Source organism: Rattus norvegicus, chromosome 6 (assembly GCF_036323735.1).
Source record: "Rattus norvegicus strain BN/NHsdMcwi chromosome 6, GRCr8, whole genome shotgun sequence".
NCBI classification, from domain to species: domain Eukaryota; kingdom Metazoa; phylum Chordata; class Mammalia; order Rodentia; family Muridae; genus Rattus; species Rattus norvegicus.
Genome location: NC_086024.1, coordinates 33,372,861 through 33,387,720, shown reverse-complemented (window position 1 = coordinate 33,387,720; position 14,860 = coordinate 33,372,861). Strand labels below are relative to the sequence as shown.

General features: G+C 40.5%; 1 protein-coding gene across 12 annotated transcripts in view; it reads right to left on the bottom strand.

Moving 5' to 3' along the window:
- The window catches only part of Itsn2 (intersectin 2), a 110,733-nt gene that overhangs the window by 59,098 nt on the left and 36,775 nt on the right, over positions 1-14,860 (bottom strand). For 6 of the 12 annotated variants that reach the window (XM_039113103.2, XM_039113102.2, XM_039113106.2 and 3 more), the window contains exons 12-18: positions 14,346-14,608; positions 14,148-14,246; positions 13,315-13,464; positions 12,329-12,469; positions 11,046-11,133; positions 7,869-8,008; positions 6,660-6,740 (exon numbers count right to left, since the gene is read on the bottom strand). In XM_039113103.2, coding sequence (XP_038969031.1) covers positions 6,660-6,740; positions 7,869-8,008; positions 11,046-11,133; positions 12,329-12,469; positions 13,315-13,464; positions 14,148-14,246; positions 14,346-14,608 — 962 coding nt within the window. The remainder of the gene's footprint in view (positions 1-6,659; positions 6,741-7,868; positions 8,009-11,045; positions 11,134-12,328; positions 12,470-13,314; positions 13,465-14,147; positions 14,247-14,345; positions 14,609-14,860) is intronic. The other 6 variants (XM_039113108.2, XM_063261879.1, XM_063261877.1 and 3 more) reach the window with 3 other exon arrangements.

Here is a 14,860-nt window from a genome sequence, read left to right as displayed (position 1 = left end):
TAGTGGTGGAAGCCAGGACCTGTCTAATATTAGTCTCCAACTTATCCCTGAGATTGAGTGGCAGTAACTTTCCAAGGTTTTATTTTAAGCCTTGAGTCCTTGAAATAGGCTTTCTTCCAATAGCTGACTTAGGCAAAAAGTCTAATAATTGGGATCTCTCCCAGCAAAGATTGAGTAATTCTTATAGTTTCAAGTTTTACCAAAATCTAGGAAGTTGAATAAGATATAAAAGATACTCATTTACAGACACTGGGACACTGTCAAGGCACCAGAGACAGTGCGATCCTGTAGAGAGGAAATGAGAGAAAGGTGACGGGTACCTAACACCCAGTGCTTCCTCCTTCTAGGCATACAGCCATCTGAGAAGCTGAGAGAAAGTAGTGGCATCCATCTCTGAGAAAGGCTGGAATAAACGTACTGGAATTCTGTTGGAGAAGAGTGCTAATGCTTTGAATCTGCAGGCCCAGATGTTGAAGGTCCTGTCCCCAATTGGTTTTTGATCTATCAATAAAGATGCCAGTGGCCAATGGTTGAGCACAGGGCAGGACACTGAGAGTTGCCCAGGTAGGATGCAGGGAGAATCAGAAGGACTAGAGAAGAAGAAGGGCACGCAGTAATAGCAGGAGATAAAGTCAACCAGCCATGTGAGTTTCCAGGCCTGGGGTAGAAAGGGAAGGTTTAAAATGCCCAGTCTTGAGTTAGCAAAGGCATTTTATGATTAACTGGTGTGTGTGTTTTCCATTTGAGGGTCCAGGATACCTTCTGGGCGGGTGCACACCTGGGACTCCTTAGGAGTTCAAAGTGGTGCAGCCAAAATAACTCATGCTACAGAATTCCCCTAGAAGTGCACATTTTGATTGTCTATCATGGGCCCCTCAGAAGTAAGGAGTAAGTGAGGGGCTCTGGGTTCCAGAGAGCTGCATTCTGTTCCCATCGTGGTATGGAACATGTATCAGGCAAGCAGACACATTTTGGAGCAGTAGCCAAGAATATACATGTGTCTGATCTACAAATGTGAGGCAGGCATGCAGGCAGGTAGGGAGGGAGAAAGGGAGGGAGAGAAAGAGAGAGATGAGAACGAGTTAGCTACTGGGAATGGTCTAGGCTTTTGAAACCTCCCAGAGGTTTCAACCTCCACTCCCAGAGACATACCTCCTCCAACATGGCCACACCTCCTGATCCTTCCCAGGCAGTTCTACCAACCAATGGTCAAACTTTTAAACATATGAATCTACGAGGGCCATTCTCATTCAAACCACCACAGAAGTATGCCAGTCCTGCTTTGAATCAGCTCAGTCAGTAATTAAACTAAAGTGACTTGTTCCATTCTTTTGCCAAAAGCAAAAGAAAATCACTTTTGGAAAGAAGTTAACCATGCTTATCAAATCACAAATGAATATCCAAACTATTTCTGTGAATTTATTTTCATATAAAAAGCTTGGCTGGAGGGGTTGGGGATTTAGCTCAGTGGTAGAGCGCTTGCCTAGCAAGCGCAAGGCCCTGGGTTCGGTCCCCAGCTCCGGAAAAAAAAAAAAAAGCTTGGCTGGAATTCAACAACAACAATAAAAAGTATGTATACTAGAAGTCAATGAAAAAGGGCTAGAGAGATGACTCAGGAGTTAAGGCTTCTGTTTCAGAAGACTCGGGGTGGATTCCCAGCACCCACTCTGCAGCTCACAACCATCTGCAACTCCACTTTCAGAGGATTTGACATCCTCTTCTGGCCTCTACAGGCACTGGGCATGCACATGGTATACAGACATACAAGCCAGCAGATTAATATTGATATTAAATAAAACAAGGATGCAAACTGTAGTCTCTAGGATACCTACTACCAGAAAAATAAAGGAAGGTATAGCTAGGTCAGAGAAGGAAGAGGTAGAGTGAATGCAAAAAAACCACTCAGTTCCTATCCCTCCCAGAAGGAACTACAGACAGACAGTTAATGGTTGCTGGGGAAGAGGTGGGTGTAACCTTTGTTAAACTGCCATAGCTTAAGTAAATAACTCTCCACCCATGCTCAGGCATAATCCCAATTAAATGAAGTAGGCTTTTAAAAAAATGCAAGGAGGGGGTTGGGGATTTAGCTCAGTGGTAGAGCGCTTGGGTTGGTCCCCAGCTCCGAAAGAAAGAACCAAAAAAAAAAAAAAAAAAAAAAATGCAAGGAGGAGAAAGACTTTTTAGAAAGTATAGGAAGGATAATGGTGGTGGACTATGCTCAAAGTCAATCATGTATGTACAGGAAACTGAATAGACAGGCAGGTAGGTGCAGGGACTATGCTCAAAGTGTTTAATATATGTGCAGGAAATGGTAAACAAACAAATAATGCACTAAAAAAAGAGCAAGGTAAGAAAAAGAACATAAAATAGATGAGACAAAATAAAAGAAAAAAAATTTACAGTCCAAATCTGTCAGTAAGTTTATTAAACAGACTACTACTCCAATTAAATATCTAACTGAAATTATAAACTATAACTATGATACTTGAAAGATAAAATGCAAATGAAATATATAACAGTTTATAAATAAGGTAGAAAAAGGTATTCCATGCCAACAGGGCAAAAGAAAGGCAGGAGAGTTAGACTAATATATCAGGAAACATCCTTGAAAAAATTGTGTGTGTGTGTGTGTGTGTGTGTGTGTGTGTGTGTGTGTGTGTGTGTGTGTGTTGTGCATGCTTCTGTGCATATGCATTAACACATGATTGTAGGCCAGAAGTCAACTTGAGTGTCTCTCCTCAGGCTCTCTACCTTGTTTTTGAGACAGAACCTCACACTGGGACCTCAGGCTCACGAATTAGGACAGGCTGGCTCGGCAGAAAGCCCTGGGGTTACACTGTCTCTGCCTCCCCTTCATGCTGTATCCACTACCTCCTACACTGGGCTCATGAGCATCCCATCATGTGAGGAATTCTCTGTGGGTAAATTGGGATTAAACTCAGGTTTTCATGCTTGCATACCTCCACAGCCGGCACTTTGCCAAGTGAGCTATCTCCCCAGGTTTCCTAGTCCACTTGTTTGTTTGTTTGCTTTTGGACAGGTTCTTACTATATAGCCAAACTGGATTCAAAGTCACTTGTAGCTCAGGGTGGCCTAGAAATTGCAGACCTCCTGCCTTAGTCTCCCAGTGCTGGGATAACAGGCGGAAAAACTAGTCCTTAAGACAAGAAGCAGCTCTAGAAGAGATGTCATGACAGATGGACCTATCCACCAGTAAACTACAGCAATTTAAAATCTACTCACACTAGCGGCATAGCCTCAAAATCTGTAAGAAAGCAAAATTAAAAGAGACAAACACATAAGCAAAGTGGGAAATCCTCATCCCAATTTCTATTACTGAGAGAAAACAGCAGGTAAGGAAAATGAGCAAACCACAGCACTGCCTTCACTACAGGGCAACAGGTTGTAATCCAAGGGCCAATGCACTGCTGAGGGTTTAAAATTATTTTTAGGAGAATTCAGAAGGACATGAATGTGGCTAAGAACAAAATTGATTTTTATTTTCACTAACTTCCATCTGAAATCCAGCATTTCCATCAATATCAAATGTAAGCCAACAAACCGCCACGAAATTACTCATACTTATGTTATTTTCAAAAATAGAAACTAAAGATGGTCTTGTAGTTGTAGATTACTTAAACCAAAGCTCCTCCCCCATGCCTCAAAGCAGTTCTTCAGGTCCACACTTCCTGCTGTTGTACCTCATCTTGGAGAGAAGATGTACACCTGACACATGAATTACCCCTTGCCAGCTGGAGGCTACCACTAACAATGCTGGTGCTGGCAGACTGCTTTCCTTCTATGGAAAAGCACTTCCTCAGTTACTCAATAACTGGTCAATAGTGGTAGGTTTTTTTTTTTTAAATCACACTAGATATTTTAGAGATTTTGTGCAACTCTTTGATAAGAACAGCAAAAGTACTTGTATAGCACATGTGGGTTCACAAAACACCCCACCATGTGCCTGTCCCTGTGTCTTTGACCTCTATATTGATGATCCAATCAAAACCTACCTCTGAGATCAGACCTTTTAAGTGCCTTTTAACGGAACGTTCCTACTAGCATGCCTTGAGTTCTGTTAACATCTAAACCAGAACAACCACTGGGGACATACCCTATTCTTCGTACAGTAAGTTCTTGGCTTCTGAACTGTTGCCATTTCAAGGGTTTCTCAGTCTCACTGAGCCTCCCCAACTCGGTGGGCTTTGGCATTCGCTTTCTTCCTCTGTGGTCCTTTCACTATGATGCAGACACTGTTTCAGAGTTGTCTTTGTCGTGACTCTGTGTTAAAATCTGTAACCCCCCTTCCCTTCCAGCTTCAGCATCTTAGCTGCTAAATCTATATGGAGCCGTGAACCGACCTCACTCGCCGTGTCTGTGCTTGTATCTAAGAAGCTATAAATTAGTGAAGGGAAATCCTATCATTAGGCATGTTCTTCAATGTAAACTCATGACCTGGAATAAAAGAGACAGTTAACACTGCTCAACACACTGTCTTCTTCTCTCACGCTTGTGCTCACCCACCCCATCCACCAAGGCTGATCTCTCTCTCTCTCTCTCTCTCTCTCTCTCTCTCTCTCTCCCTGCCCCTCCCTCTGCTGAAATTTCCTAATTCCCCCATACACTCTTTTTCCTAAACACCTCAACCAGGGTTAGAACTCTCACTGATCTATTCCTCCAGCCTGTGGAAATATTTGTTTTAAAGAAATTCTTTTATCTATGATACGGTTTTTTTCTTTTTTCTTTTCATTCTTTCATCCATTTTTTCTTCTTTTGTGTGTGTGTGTGTGTTCACATGTGTATATATGTGTAAACCAGATCATCAACATCAGATATCTTTCAGCTTATTTTTCAATTTATTCTTTTTAATTTCATATAATGTGTTGTGATCATATTCATACTCCTTCCCCAACTCCTCCCCTAACTCTCTACCCACCCAAGTTCATATTCTCTTTCTCTTTTAAAAATAAAGCAAACGGGGTTGGGGATTTGGCTCAGTGGTAGAGCGCTTACCTAGGAAGCGCAAGGCCCTGGGTTCGGTCCCCAGCTCCGAAAAAAAGAACCAAAAAAAAAATAATAATAATAATAAAGCAAACAAACAACCCTATGGAGTCTGGCTTGTGTTGGCTGACCACTGCTAGGTGTGGGGCTGGCCTGTGCCTGGAGTATGGTTGACATGGCATCCACTTTCCTTGAGACAAGGTCCCTTACCTTCTAGTCTCCCTAGCACTGGGATTACAGGTGGCTGTGCCACATCTGGCCTTCTTACATAGGCCCTTTGCATGGTGACCATGCAAGCAGGGACTGGGACCTATGGTTACCATACTCCACACAATCAGCTCTCATCCCCTCACATCTCCTGGTGCTCTTTGTCCCTTCATTTAACATCTCTCAGCCTCATGCCTTCCATTCTTGTCGGGGTGCCTCAGAAGCAGTTAACAGTCTTCATTCCCAGCCACTGCTGACCCCCTGCACCCAGCTTCTGCTCACTCTGCAACTCAGATGGTACTTTTTTCAGGGGAGTCCTCAGAGGACCCTGCTGCAGGAGTCAGTGGAAGTTTTCAGCACTGTGTTAAGTGATCCCTCTGTATCCCCTTACAGCAACAACTAAAAAGGCTTCTTTTCCTGCTTTCTGTAACCACAGAAAGTTTCCTAGCCACTGACTAACAGATTTCACACCCCTTCAGTGTCCTAAATTGCCTCTGATGAAAGTATCAATAAGCAGTGAAAAACTAGAAGGCAGGAAGCAGAAGGAAGAAAGTAAAGCAGGACAGAGTGGTCTGCTGGCCTGTGGAGAATCAATGCTAACTGGAAGGATCAGACTAGTCAATGAGTGAGTATAGTCACAAATCTACACTAGACACATTTTACAGTGAAGAAACTCACACTTTAGTCTATATGATCCGTAGCAAAATTCTAAGACCAGATAACCTGGTCAGTCATTTCTAACATTTGGGACTCTGCTGCTACTACCTTTTGCAATCTGCCTTACCTTTTGAAAGAGTGGAGATGTAATTAATTACTGTGGAATATGTAAGGAACTGCATATTGCATTCATTTTAGCACTGAATACTTGGGTAGGCAAGTGTTTAAGTCACCTGTCTTTAAACTCCATTAAAGGAGGACTTCACTGACTATATTGAATAGTCTGTATTTAAGGACACAGCAAACATATGATTTGCACATATTAATTTTTATCTCAAGGGTAAGTATGTCAGAGTACAAGACCTGGCAAGTAATTACTGATTCTTTGCATTTTCCCCTTACATTCGAATTAGGATGCAGCCTGATGCACACAAGACATGCTCCTACCCTACACTGAAGGAATTAGAAACCTAAGTAAGTAATGCTTCAAGGGACATGGGTGATCCACTCTTCAGATTCCCTCAGTTCTCTCCTGAAGCACCCCATTAGGTAACCCAGTCCACAGGGATGGTGTCAGGGCGGAGGCCTTGGACAGCCTTCCTGATTTCTGGCATTAGACTCAAACAGGCATTTAGGCAGCAGAAGCATATTAGAGCAAACAGAAGGAAAAAGGGTTTATTGTATACGTTATTCCAAACAAAGATAATCAGATAAAGGCAAAGAATAGTCCAGTTTAAAAAAAGAAAACAGTAAAACAACTTAAAAAAAAAGGAAGCTAGATATTAGAAAATAACCTTAAGTAAGAGGAAGAGGTTGTTGAGACAGCTTAGCAGAGACAAAAGGCACTGAAGAACAGAGTCATCCATATTCCCACACTGTAAGATAAGGCAGACAAAAGGCCAATTAAACTATGCACAGATGTAAAAAGGAATTTAAGGAAGAAAACAAGACTGGCTTGTTTGACCAGTACTCATATTTTAAACTTTTCTAAAGAATACATCTTTGTGTGAAGTCCACTGTCAGCACTATTCACCTGTCTTCTGTCCTTAACTGAAGTCACCATGGCTTTTTCTTGATCATACTGCTTATTTCATAGTTGTTGCTAATGTTTCTCCAGTAAGTCATTAGAGAATTACTATACAAAACTGTATGCTCTGATAACTTCACGAATAGTTAGCCAAGGATGAACTGAGACCACTCCCAAATCTGAATGATGTTCCATTAGTCTAGTTTTAGATTTCACTACCTCCATTCATAGCTTGAGTATCCAACTAACATTTTATTATCTCTTTCGGTATGGCTTCAGTGTCCAATCACCACTGTCCCACAAGGAAACGTGCAGCGTGCTTGGGCATCTATCTGCTCTGCCGTGGGGGCAAACAGTAAATCGTGAACTTGACTTTTCAGATAAAATTTATGGTCTCAGATTCACTTTAGGTTTCATTAAGCATTGTATCATTTCTTAAAGGTTATTTATATTAGAACAAAGACACAAACAAGCAAAGAAAAGAAGAAGAATCTGGTGTGTTAGAAGACCTACCATCAGAGCAATTTGGAAATTTCCATCTTCACCCCTCCTCCCCATTTTGAGAAAGGCTCTCAAGTGGCCCAAGGTGGTCTTAAACTCTTTAGGCTGCTGAGGAATGGCCTTGAATTCTGACCCTTTTGTGTCAGCTTCCCAACTCCTGGGATTTACAGGTGAGCACCACCATGGCCAGTCTGTTTTCTACTTTAGAGTGTTGCTAACATTACCGCTCAAGTGCTGGCAACGGCAGCTGTCTGAGATGCACAGATGCCAATAAAAGGAGCATAGTCAGCAAACCCTGGAGACTCTGAGGAAAATATTTCGTCTCCTGACACAATGTTTACTAAACTTCAGAGAACATCACATCATCAAAACCAATACTATGATTCCAGTGGCTGAGACAAGCAATTATGAAAAGGTAATACATGTGTTTAGCAAGAAGCAGCTGTGGAGCATGAAGATAATAGGAGACAAATACCTTCAGTTGATTGTTGAATGAGTCCATTTCTGAGAGCTTAGATGCAGTTTCCTTTTCAAGAGCATCTAATTGTTCTTTAAGTCTTTGGCATAATTCTTCCTTTTCTGATGACTTTTTATGAAGTAAGCTGATCCCTGAATCTAAAGTACAAAAATATCAAGTCAGGTCACATCTGGCAGATGCTCATGTCATTTCCTGTCTGGTCAAATGATACAACTAAAGAGATACAAAAAGTATACAACACTGAGACAAGACTTTTATTCCCAAATAATACCTTGTAAATGTCCTCAAAGGAAGTGGATATAAATATTGGTTCTGTACTGAAAGATCAGTACTTGAAAAACTCCACGTCTGAAAAGGTGTTTGAGGGCTGGAGAGATGGCTCAGTGGTTAAGAGCACTGACTGCTCTTCCAGGGGTCCTGAGTTCAAATCCCAGCAACCACATGGTGGCTCACAACCATCTGTAATGAGATCTGATGCCTGATGCCCTCTTCTGGTGTGTCTGAAGACAGCTACAGTGTACTTATATATGATAAATAAATCTTTAAAAAAAGACAAGAAAAGAAAGAAACAGTGTTTCACCAAACACAAGGGGCATGCTATCATCTACCTCATTAAGTGATGTGAGTCTAAAGCCATGGCCTAAAGTGTGACTCACAGTAAGTGCTCAGTTAACAGAATATGCTCTTAAAGTACCTTCTTACTTACTTATAATGATCTCAAGGACAGAGAACTACCCACAGCAAAAACCCAGTAAGTATTAATGACAGGATTATATAATAACACATTTTAAGAGGTAAAGAGAGAGGGTTTCACTGTACATGATTTTTTTTAAAAGATTATACAAGCATAGAAGATAGAGAAATTAGGTATAAAAAGAGTGTTCTGTATTAAAATGAAATAGTAAAATTTCTACCTAAATTCATAACTTAAAATTTTGTATTTTGAGGGTATAGAAATCAAGTATAAGTTTGAATAAAATTAAACATATGGAGTAAAATGCTAAGGCCTCCTGCATCTGAAACCCCAACTTCTCCTTTTAAGCATTTGTAATGAATGAATGAATGAATACACATTAAGATATGTGAACATTCATTCATCTTTTACTTAATAGTCTCATAGTATCTTCTGTGTTCCGTAACATTCATATATTTATTTACTTAGTTAAGCTTTGGTGATAGTAGAGATTGAAACAGGCTTTGTGCGCGCGCGTGCGCGCGCACACACACACACACACACACACACACACACACACACACACACACACACACACACACACGGTGAGCACTTTACCACAGAGCCACAAACCCAGTCTAAAGTTTAATAATATATTTTATCAATTAGGACATGAAGGTCTAGTTCCATTTCCATAGTAGCCTATGGTATGCCTGTTTCATTTAAAAGTAACCCTTTTTATGGTAAGCAGCATTCTACTCTGTTCCTTGGAGCTTAACTGCACACACTTTTATTTTCTCTACCTGCTTTCCTATTGAACATCTGTCTCTACCCTGTCTGTTGCATAGAGGTTACAAGGGACATGCATGTGCACATGCCTTAAACAGTGGTTTACTTCTTTCAGATCCACACTCAGATGTGGGTCATATGATAGTTCGATTTTTCATTATGTAAGGATCTGCCTTACTATTTTCTATAATAGCTATTCTGATGTACCTTCCCACCACGGTGTGCCAGATTTTCCTTTACTCTTTCTGACAACATCTATCCTAACTGGTATGAGGGACAACTCAGTGATAAGCAATAGCGATCACCTTTCAAATACTAGTAATTTTATCCCTTTAGGGGGAAATAAATGTCAATTTAAGTCTTCTGTTCATTTTTTTTGGGGGGGGGTTCTTTTTTTCGGAGCTGGGGACTGAACCCAGGGCCTTGCCCTTCCTAGGCAAGCGCTCTACCACTGAGCTAAATTCCCAACCCCTTTCTGTTCATTTTTAAATTGGACTACATGGGGTTTTCCTGTTTGTTTTGGAGATTTGGGGGGTAGAGGGGTGGGGTATATTCCTTATATATTTTGAATATTAAATCCCTAACAGCTATATGTTTTCTCTCAATCTATGGGTCATCTTTCATCTTGGTTGTGCAGAAACCTTTTAGTTTGATATAAAATGATTTGTTTCATATTTCTTCTCTTGTTTCTATGACAACTTACTATTTCTACTTTTATGTTTTGTGAGTTTTAAAAACTGTAATGGGGCTGAAGAGATGGTTCAGTGGTTAAGAGTTCTGGCTACTGTTCCAGACATCTAGGACTTGATTCCTAGTACCCCCATAGTGGCTCACAGCTCTATGTAACCCCAACTGTAGCAGATCCAATGCCTCTTCTGGCCACCTCACTCACTGCATACATGTAGTGCCCAAACATATATGCAAACAAAACATCCAAACACATAAAGTAAATGTTAAAAAGCTAAAACAAACAAGAGGACATGAGTTGGAGGTGAGATAGAGTGGCAGGGATGAATCTGAGAGGAGTTAGAGGGCAGAGTGGGAGAAATATGAGCAAAATACATTGTATGAAATTCTCAAAGAATTCATTTTATTAAAATGAATTATTTCATAAAAATTTTTATTAAAATGTTTGCAGAAGATGTCACGGTACGTTTGTCTGTTCTTTGGGGGTTTAAACCTTGCATCTTACATTAGGTTTTAATCTATCACTGTTGTTGCGGGGGTTGAAAGGGTCCTATTCTTTAGCCTAGGCTTACAAGGGGTTTGCTAGGCAGCCCAGACTGACCTCAGATCCCTAACCAGATCTCTGCCTCAGTCTATCAAGTGCTGCTGCAAGCATCACGCTGCCCACGCTTCTGTCCTGAACTCATTTTCAGCTGATTTTCAGGTCTAGGATAAGATAGGGGCTAACTTCACTCTTTTGCATATGGTTGTCCCACTTTTCCTACATTCTTCATACATGAGGGCATGCTTCCCCTGATTAGTACCTCTATCTAAACTGTGAATTAATAATAAATCTGCCCTTCCTTTAATTATTTCTTATCCAATATCTGGTCACAGCAATGAGATACATAGCTAATACAATTTATGATAATATTATTAACATTTAAATTTTTTAAATTTATGGGCAAAATATTATTTTAATAATGTCATTTAAAAAATAATAATATATTAAAATGATTTAGAAAAGAAATAAAACAGAGTCTTACCAGGTGTGTTACTGAGCTGCATGTTTTTAATTCTTTCATTCAATAGTTGCTTCTCAGGTACCAGATAGATAAGCTTATTTTGATATTCCTTTTAAAAAGAAAGTTAGAATCTTATTTAAAGCAATATAATTTCCAAGAATTTTTTGAAAACTTTAAAACATGATTTAATCTCTTACATGTTTATAGTACAGAATTAAATAGGATATAAAAAGAAAATATTTATTCAAATACTTAGGAATGGCTGGCTGAAATTTAAAGATAATCAAGAATGCCTTCATGAGGGTCTAGAGACCTAAACTTTCTATACTGTACTGGATGACAGCTGGAAAGAATGAGAAGGGCATCTGTGTACTGACAGCATGTGCAAGGAGGCCATGGCACTCCATCACAATTATGTACACATCAAAGAGGGACAGAACTCCTAGGGAGAAATAGGGAAGCATTTCAAGCATATAAGAAATGGCTTTAGGGGTTGGGGATTTAGCTCAGTGGTAGAGTGCTTGCCTAGCAAGCGCAAGGCCATGGGTTCGGTCCCCAGCTCCGGAAAAAAAAAAAAAAAAAAAAAAGTAATGGCTTTGCTGTGACACGAGGAAAAGTGATGTCCATCTTTGTGGTAAAAGAAGTTATGTGACACAACCCTCCAGGTGGACAATACTTCTAATATCCTTCTTTTCAAACAGCAATAATTGAACCAGACTCTACAAGTAAATAAGTACCAGGGTTTTGAGAGAAATATTTAATGTTTCCTCACCACAGCTCCAAAAAGAGTAATTTCTAATCAAAATTTCTTAAAATTAATAGCATAAGCTTTATTGCAATATAAGATATGGTAAGAATCTGTGTGTCCTGCCCAATTCCAGCACTGATACAGGACTCCCAGCTATAGTGTTAAGGGGTAAGGCTATAGGAAGTGATTAAGCCATGAGGACTTTCCCTCACTACGGGGATTAGTTCCAGCCTTGCTCACTTGGCATGCGAGAGCATACAGAAGTGACACTGCTTCTGTGGTGGGAGTAGACCTGTCAGACAGTATCAGTGCCTTCACCTGCAATGGACCAAACCAGTAAGAAAAGTCATTTTTATTTAAGTTCAAAGTGGTGCGTGTTCACGCAGAACCCAGCTCAGGCCTAGCCCGGGTTTAAGAGACCTATGGACTTTCTAATCTTTTGTTATCATAGTCTGCTAGAAACTCAGGGGCTCATGATTCCAAAAGCACAGTATCTATCGGAAGAACTGCCGATGACTGCATGTGGTTATGGACCATGCAGCAGCAAAAGACCTACCTGAAGTTCTTGCTGAAGTTGTTTGATTTCCATAATTTCCAGGTCACACTGTTTATCCAAAACTTCTAGCTCAGTCTTTTGTGTTTGCTTTCTGATTCGGACATCTTGTAGTCTGCCTGAGATCTGCTGATGTTTTCCATTCTGCCGGAAGATAATATACATACGTACAGTATATAGGTGTGAACACCTATAGGACAGGTCCCCCTCAGGAGAGAAGTATTCTTATTTAGTTAAGTTTCATTTTACATTTATAATTCAAAGTCAGTCTGAGGAGAAGGTCAAAGAACAATCTGTGGGAATCAGTCTTATCCTTGCACTACGGGTCCTCGAGACTGACCTCACTTGCCAGGTGTGGCATTCACCTGTGAGCCACCAATCAGTCCACCTTCTCCCATTTACAAAAAAAAACCCCATCAAAATGATGGTTTGAGACACTCCTATAGCACACAGAAGCTAAAGTTGTAGCACTGTGACGTGATTAATAATCATGGTATGTATACAAATTTATTTAAAGCCATAAAACAGCATCTTTCTGACTAAAGTTATTATGATGCTTTATTTTTAAAAATAATTTCAATGCAATTCAAGATAACCAAAAAAAAAAAAAACCAAAAAAAAACAAAAACAAAAACAAAAACCCCAAAACAAAACAATAGGCTTCCACTGCACAGAATCTACATCTGGGATAGTGCATAGGGAAACGTCCACCATGCAGAATCCTGCCATTCTAGCAAGGCTAGGCTTAGAGAGTCTAGACTGTTTTATCCTCTCCTCTTACATTTCAAAGAACTTGACCCACTCACATTTGATGTCTAAGAATCAGTTAAGTAGAGTGACTAATTAGTGTTTCTGACCGAAAACATCTAGGTAAGCAGCTTGGTGGTTTCTGTTTTCCTGCTTAGCAATCAAACCCTTGTGATCCAAGCACACCCTGGACAGGAAATGCCAGCATTGTGAGATCAGGTTCACAAAAACTCTAGGCGTACCACTGCTTCCAGTTCAAGGTGGAGACTTTTCTTTTTAGAATTCAGCCTGACAATTTCCTCTTGTTCTCTATTCTTTTGATTGAGAAGCTCCTGTCGACGGATTCTTTCCCATTCTAAACGCCGTTGTCTTTCAAGCTCCTGTTTTGCTGCCTAAATAAAATTAACAAATTACTGTTAACATTTAAATTTATGAAACTCTGCGTTATTCAAAGTCTCATGGGATGACAGCATTTCGGAGTGGATGGCCACACTGCCTAAAGTAAGTAGAGGTAGTTTCCCAATGCACCTAAGCATAGCCACAGAGGTAGCTTTTATTCATCACTTCTAATTGCTTCACAGAACCATCTTTTTGTTAGATAGTCATTCCTCTTTTAAAAAGTCAAAGGAATTAGAGCGCTGGCCTAGGAAGCGCAAGGCCCTGGGTTCGGTCCCCAGCTCCAAAAAAAAAGAACCAAAAAAAAAAAAAAAAAAAAAAAGTCAAAGGAAGGCTTCATAAGTATAAAAAACAAGAGAAATACTTATACCTTTATTCTGGTATCAGAGGAGAAACGATTTCATTTATAACTTTTCAGAACGCTGTAATTTACTGACTTCCATTCCTGGCCCTTAACAACAGTGTTTCTTGGAACCCTAGGCTGACTTCTTGACTCACCTTTGTGTCTTCACCTCCCTAAAGTTTGAGTCTGGTCCTTCGATTCTTCACAGTTTGATTGTGAATTCTAAGACTGCCTTCACCCAGTGACCTCGTCTGCCTGACTTTCTGATGTCCACTAACTGTAGCTCTTGGCTTAGCTCAGCTGTGCAAACAGTCCTCTGACTGGGGCCTCACTTACACATGATCCAGGTTTCCACAACTCTGCCATGAAGCCCTTCCTGTCCTTATACACAGAGATCCATTCTCTTTCCCTCATCAAGGGAAAGGAGATGCAGCTCTGTTCAGGGTAAAGAACAGTGACATGATTTAGATGGGAAAGCACAGCACCACGTCAGCATATTCTTACTAAACGCTGCGTACTCAGTCAGAAAATTACCTCTCGTCTTTCTATCTCTTTTCTCCTCTCTTCCTCCCTCTGTCGCTCCAGTTCCCTTTGTTTCTCCAAGCGTTTCTCCAACTCCAGCTGCTTTTTCCATTCTTGCTCTTGTAGTTCTCTCTGTTTTCGCTCCCACTCTTCCTTTTCTTTCTGGGCTTTGCGCTCAGCCTCCCTTTGCTGCTGCTCCATCAACACTTGGCGTCGCTTCTCCAGCTCCATGTTTCCTCGTTCATAGTTGGCTTTCCGTTTGTCCTCAAAAGTAACTAAAAAGGAGAGGGAGCGGGGAGGGGGGACTATGCTTTGTCTCAAGCCTACAGCCTCTCATCTAGTTTAACGCACTCTGCTTAGTAGTCGCCTAGGAGGTCTTTTGCTCTTGCTCTCAGATACTTCTAACTCACATGGAAATAGGAAAGTACTTCCTGTAAAATACTCACTTAAAACTCCAATTTTCTACATCTAACTCTATTCAAACACCAATAAAATACTGGTTTGCCTTTTCTCAGTGCTTTCTTCAA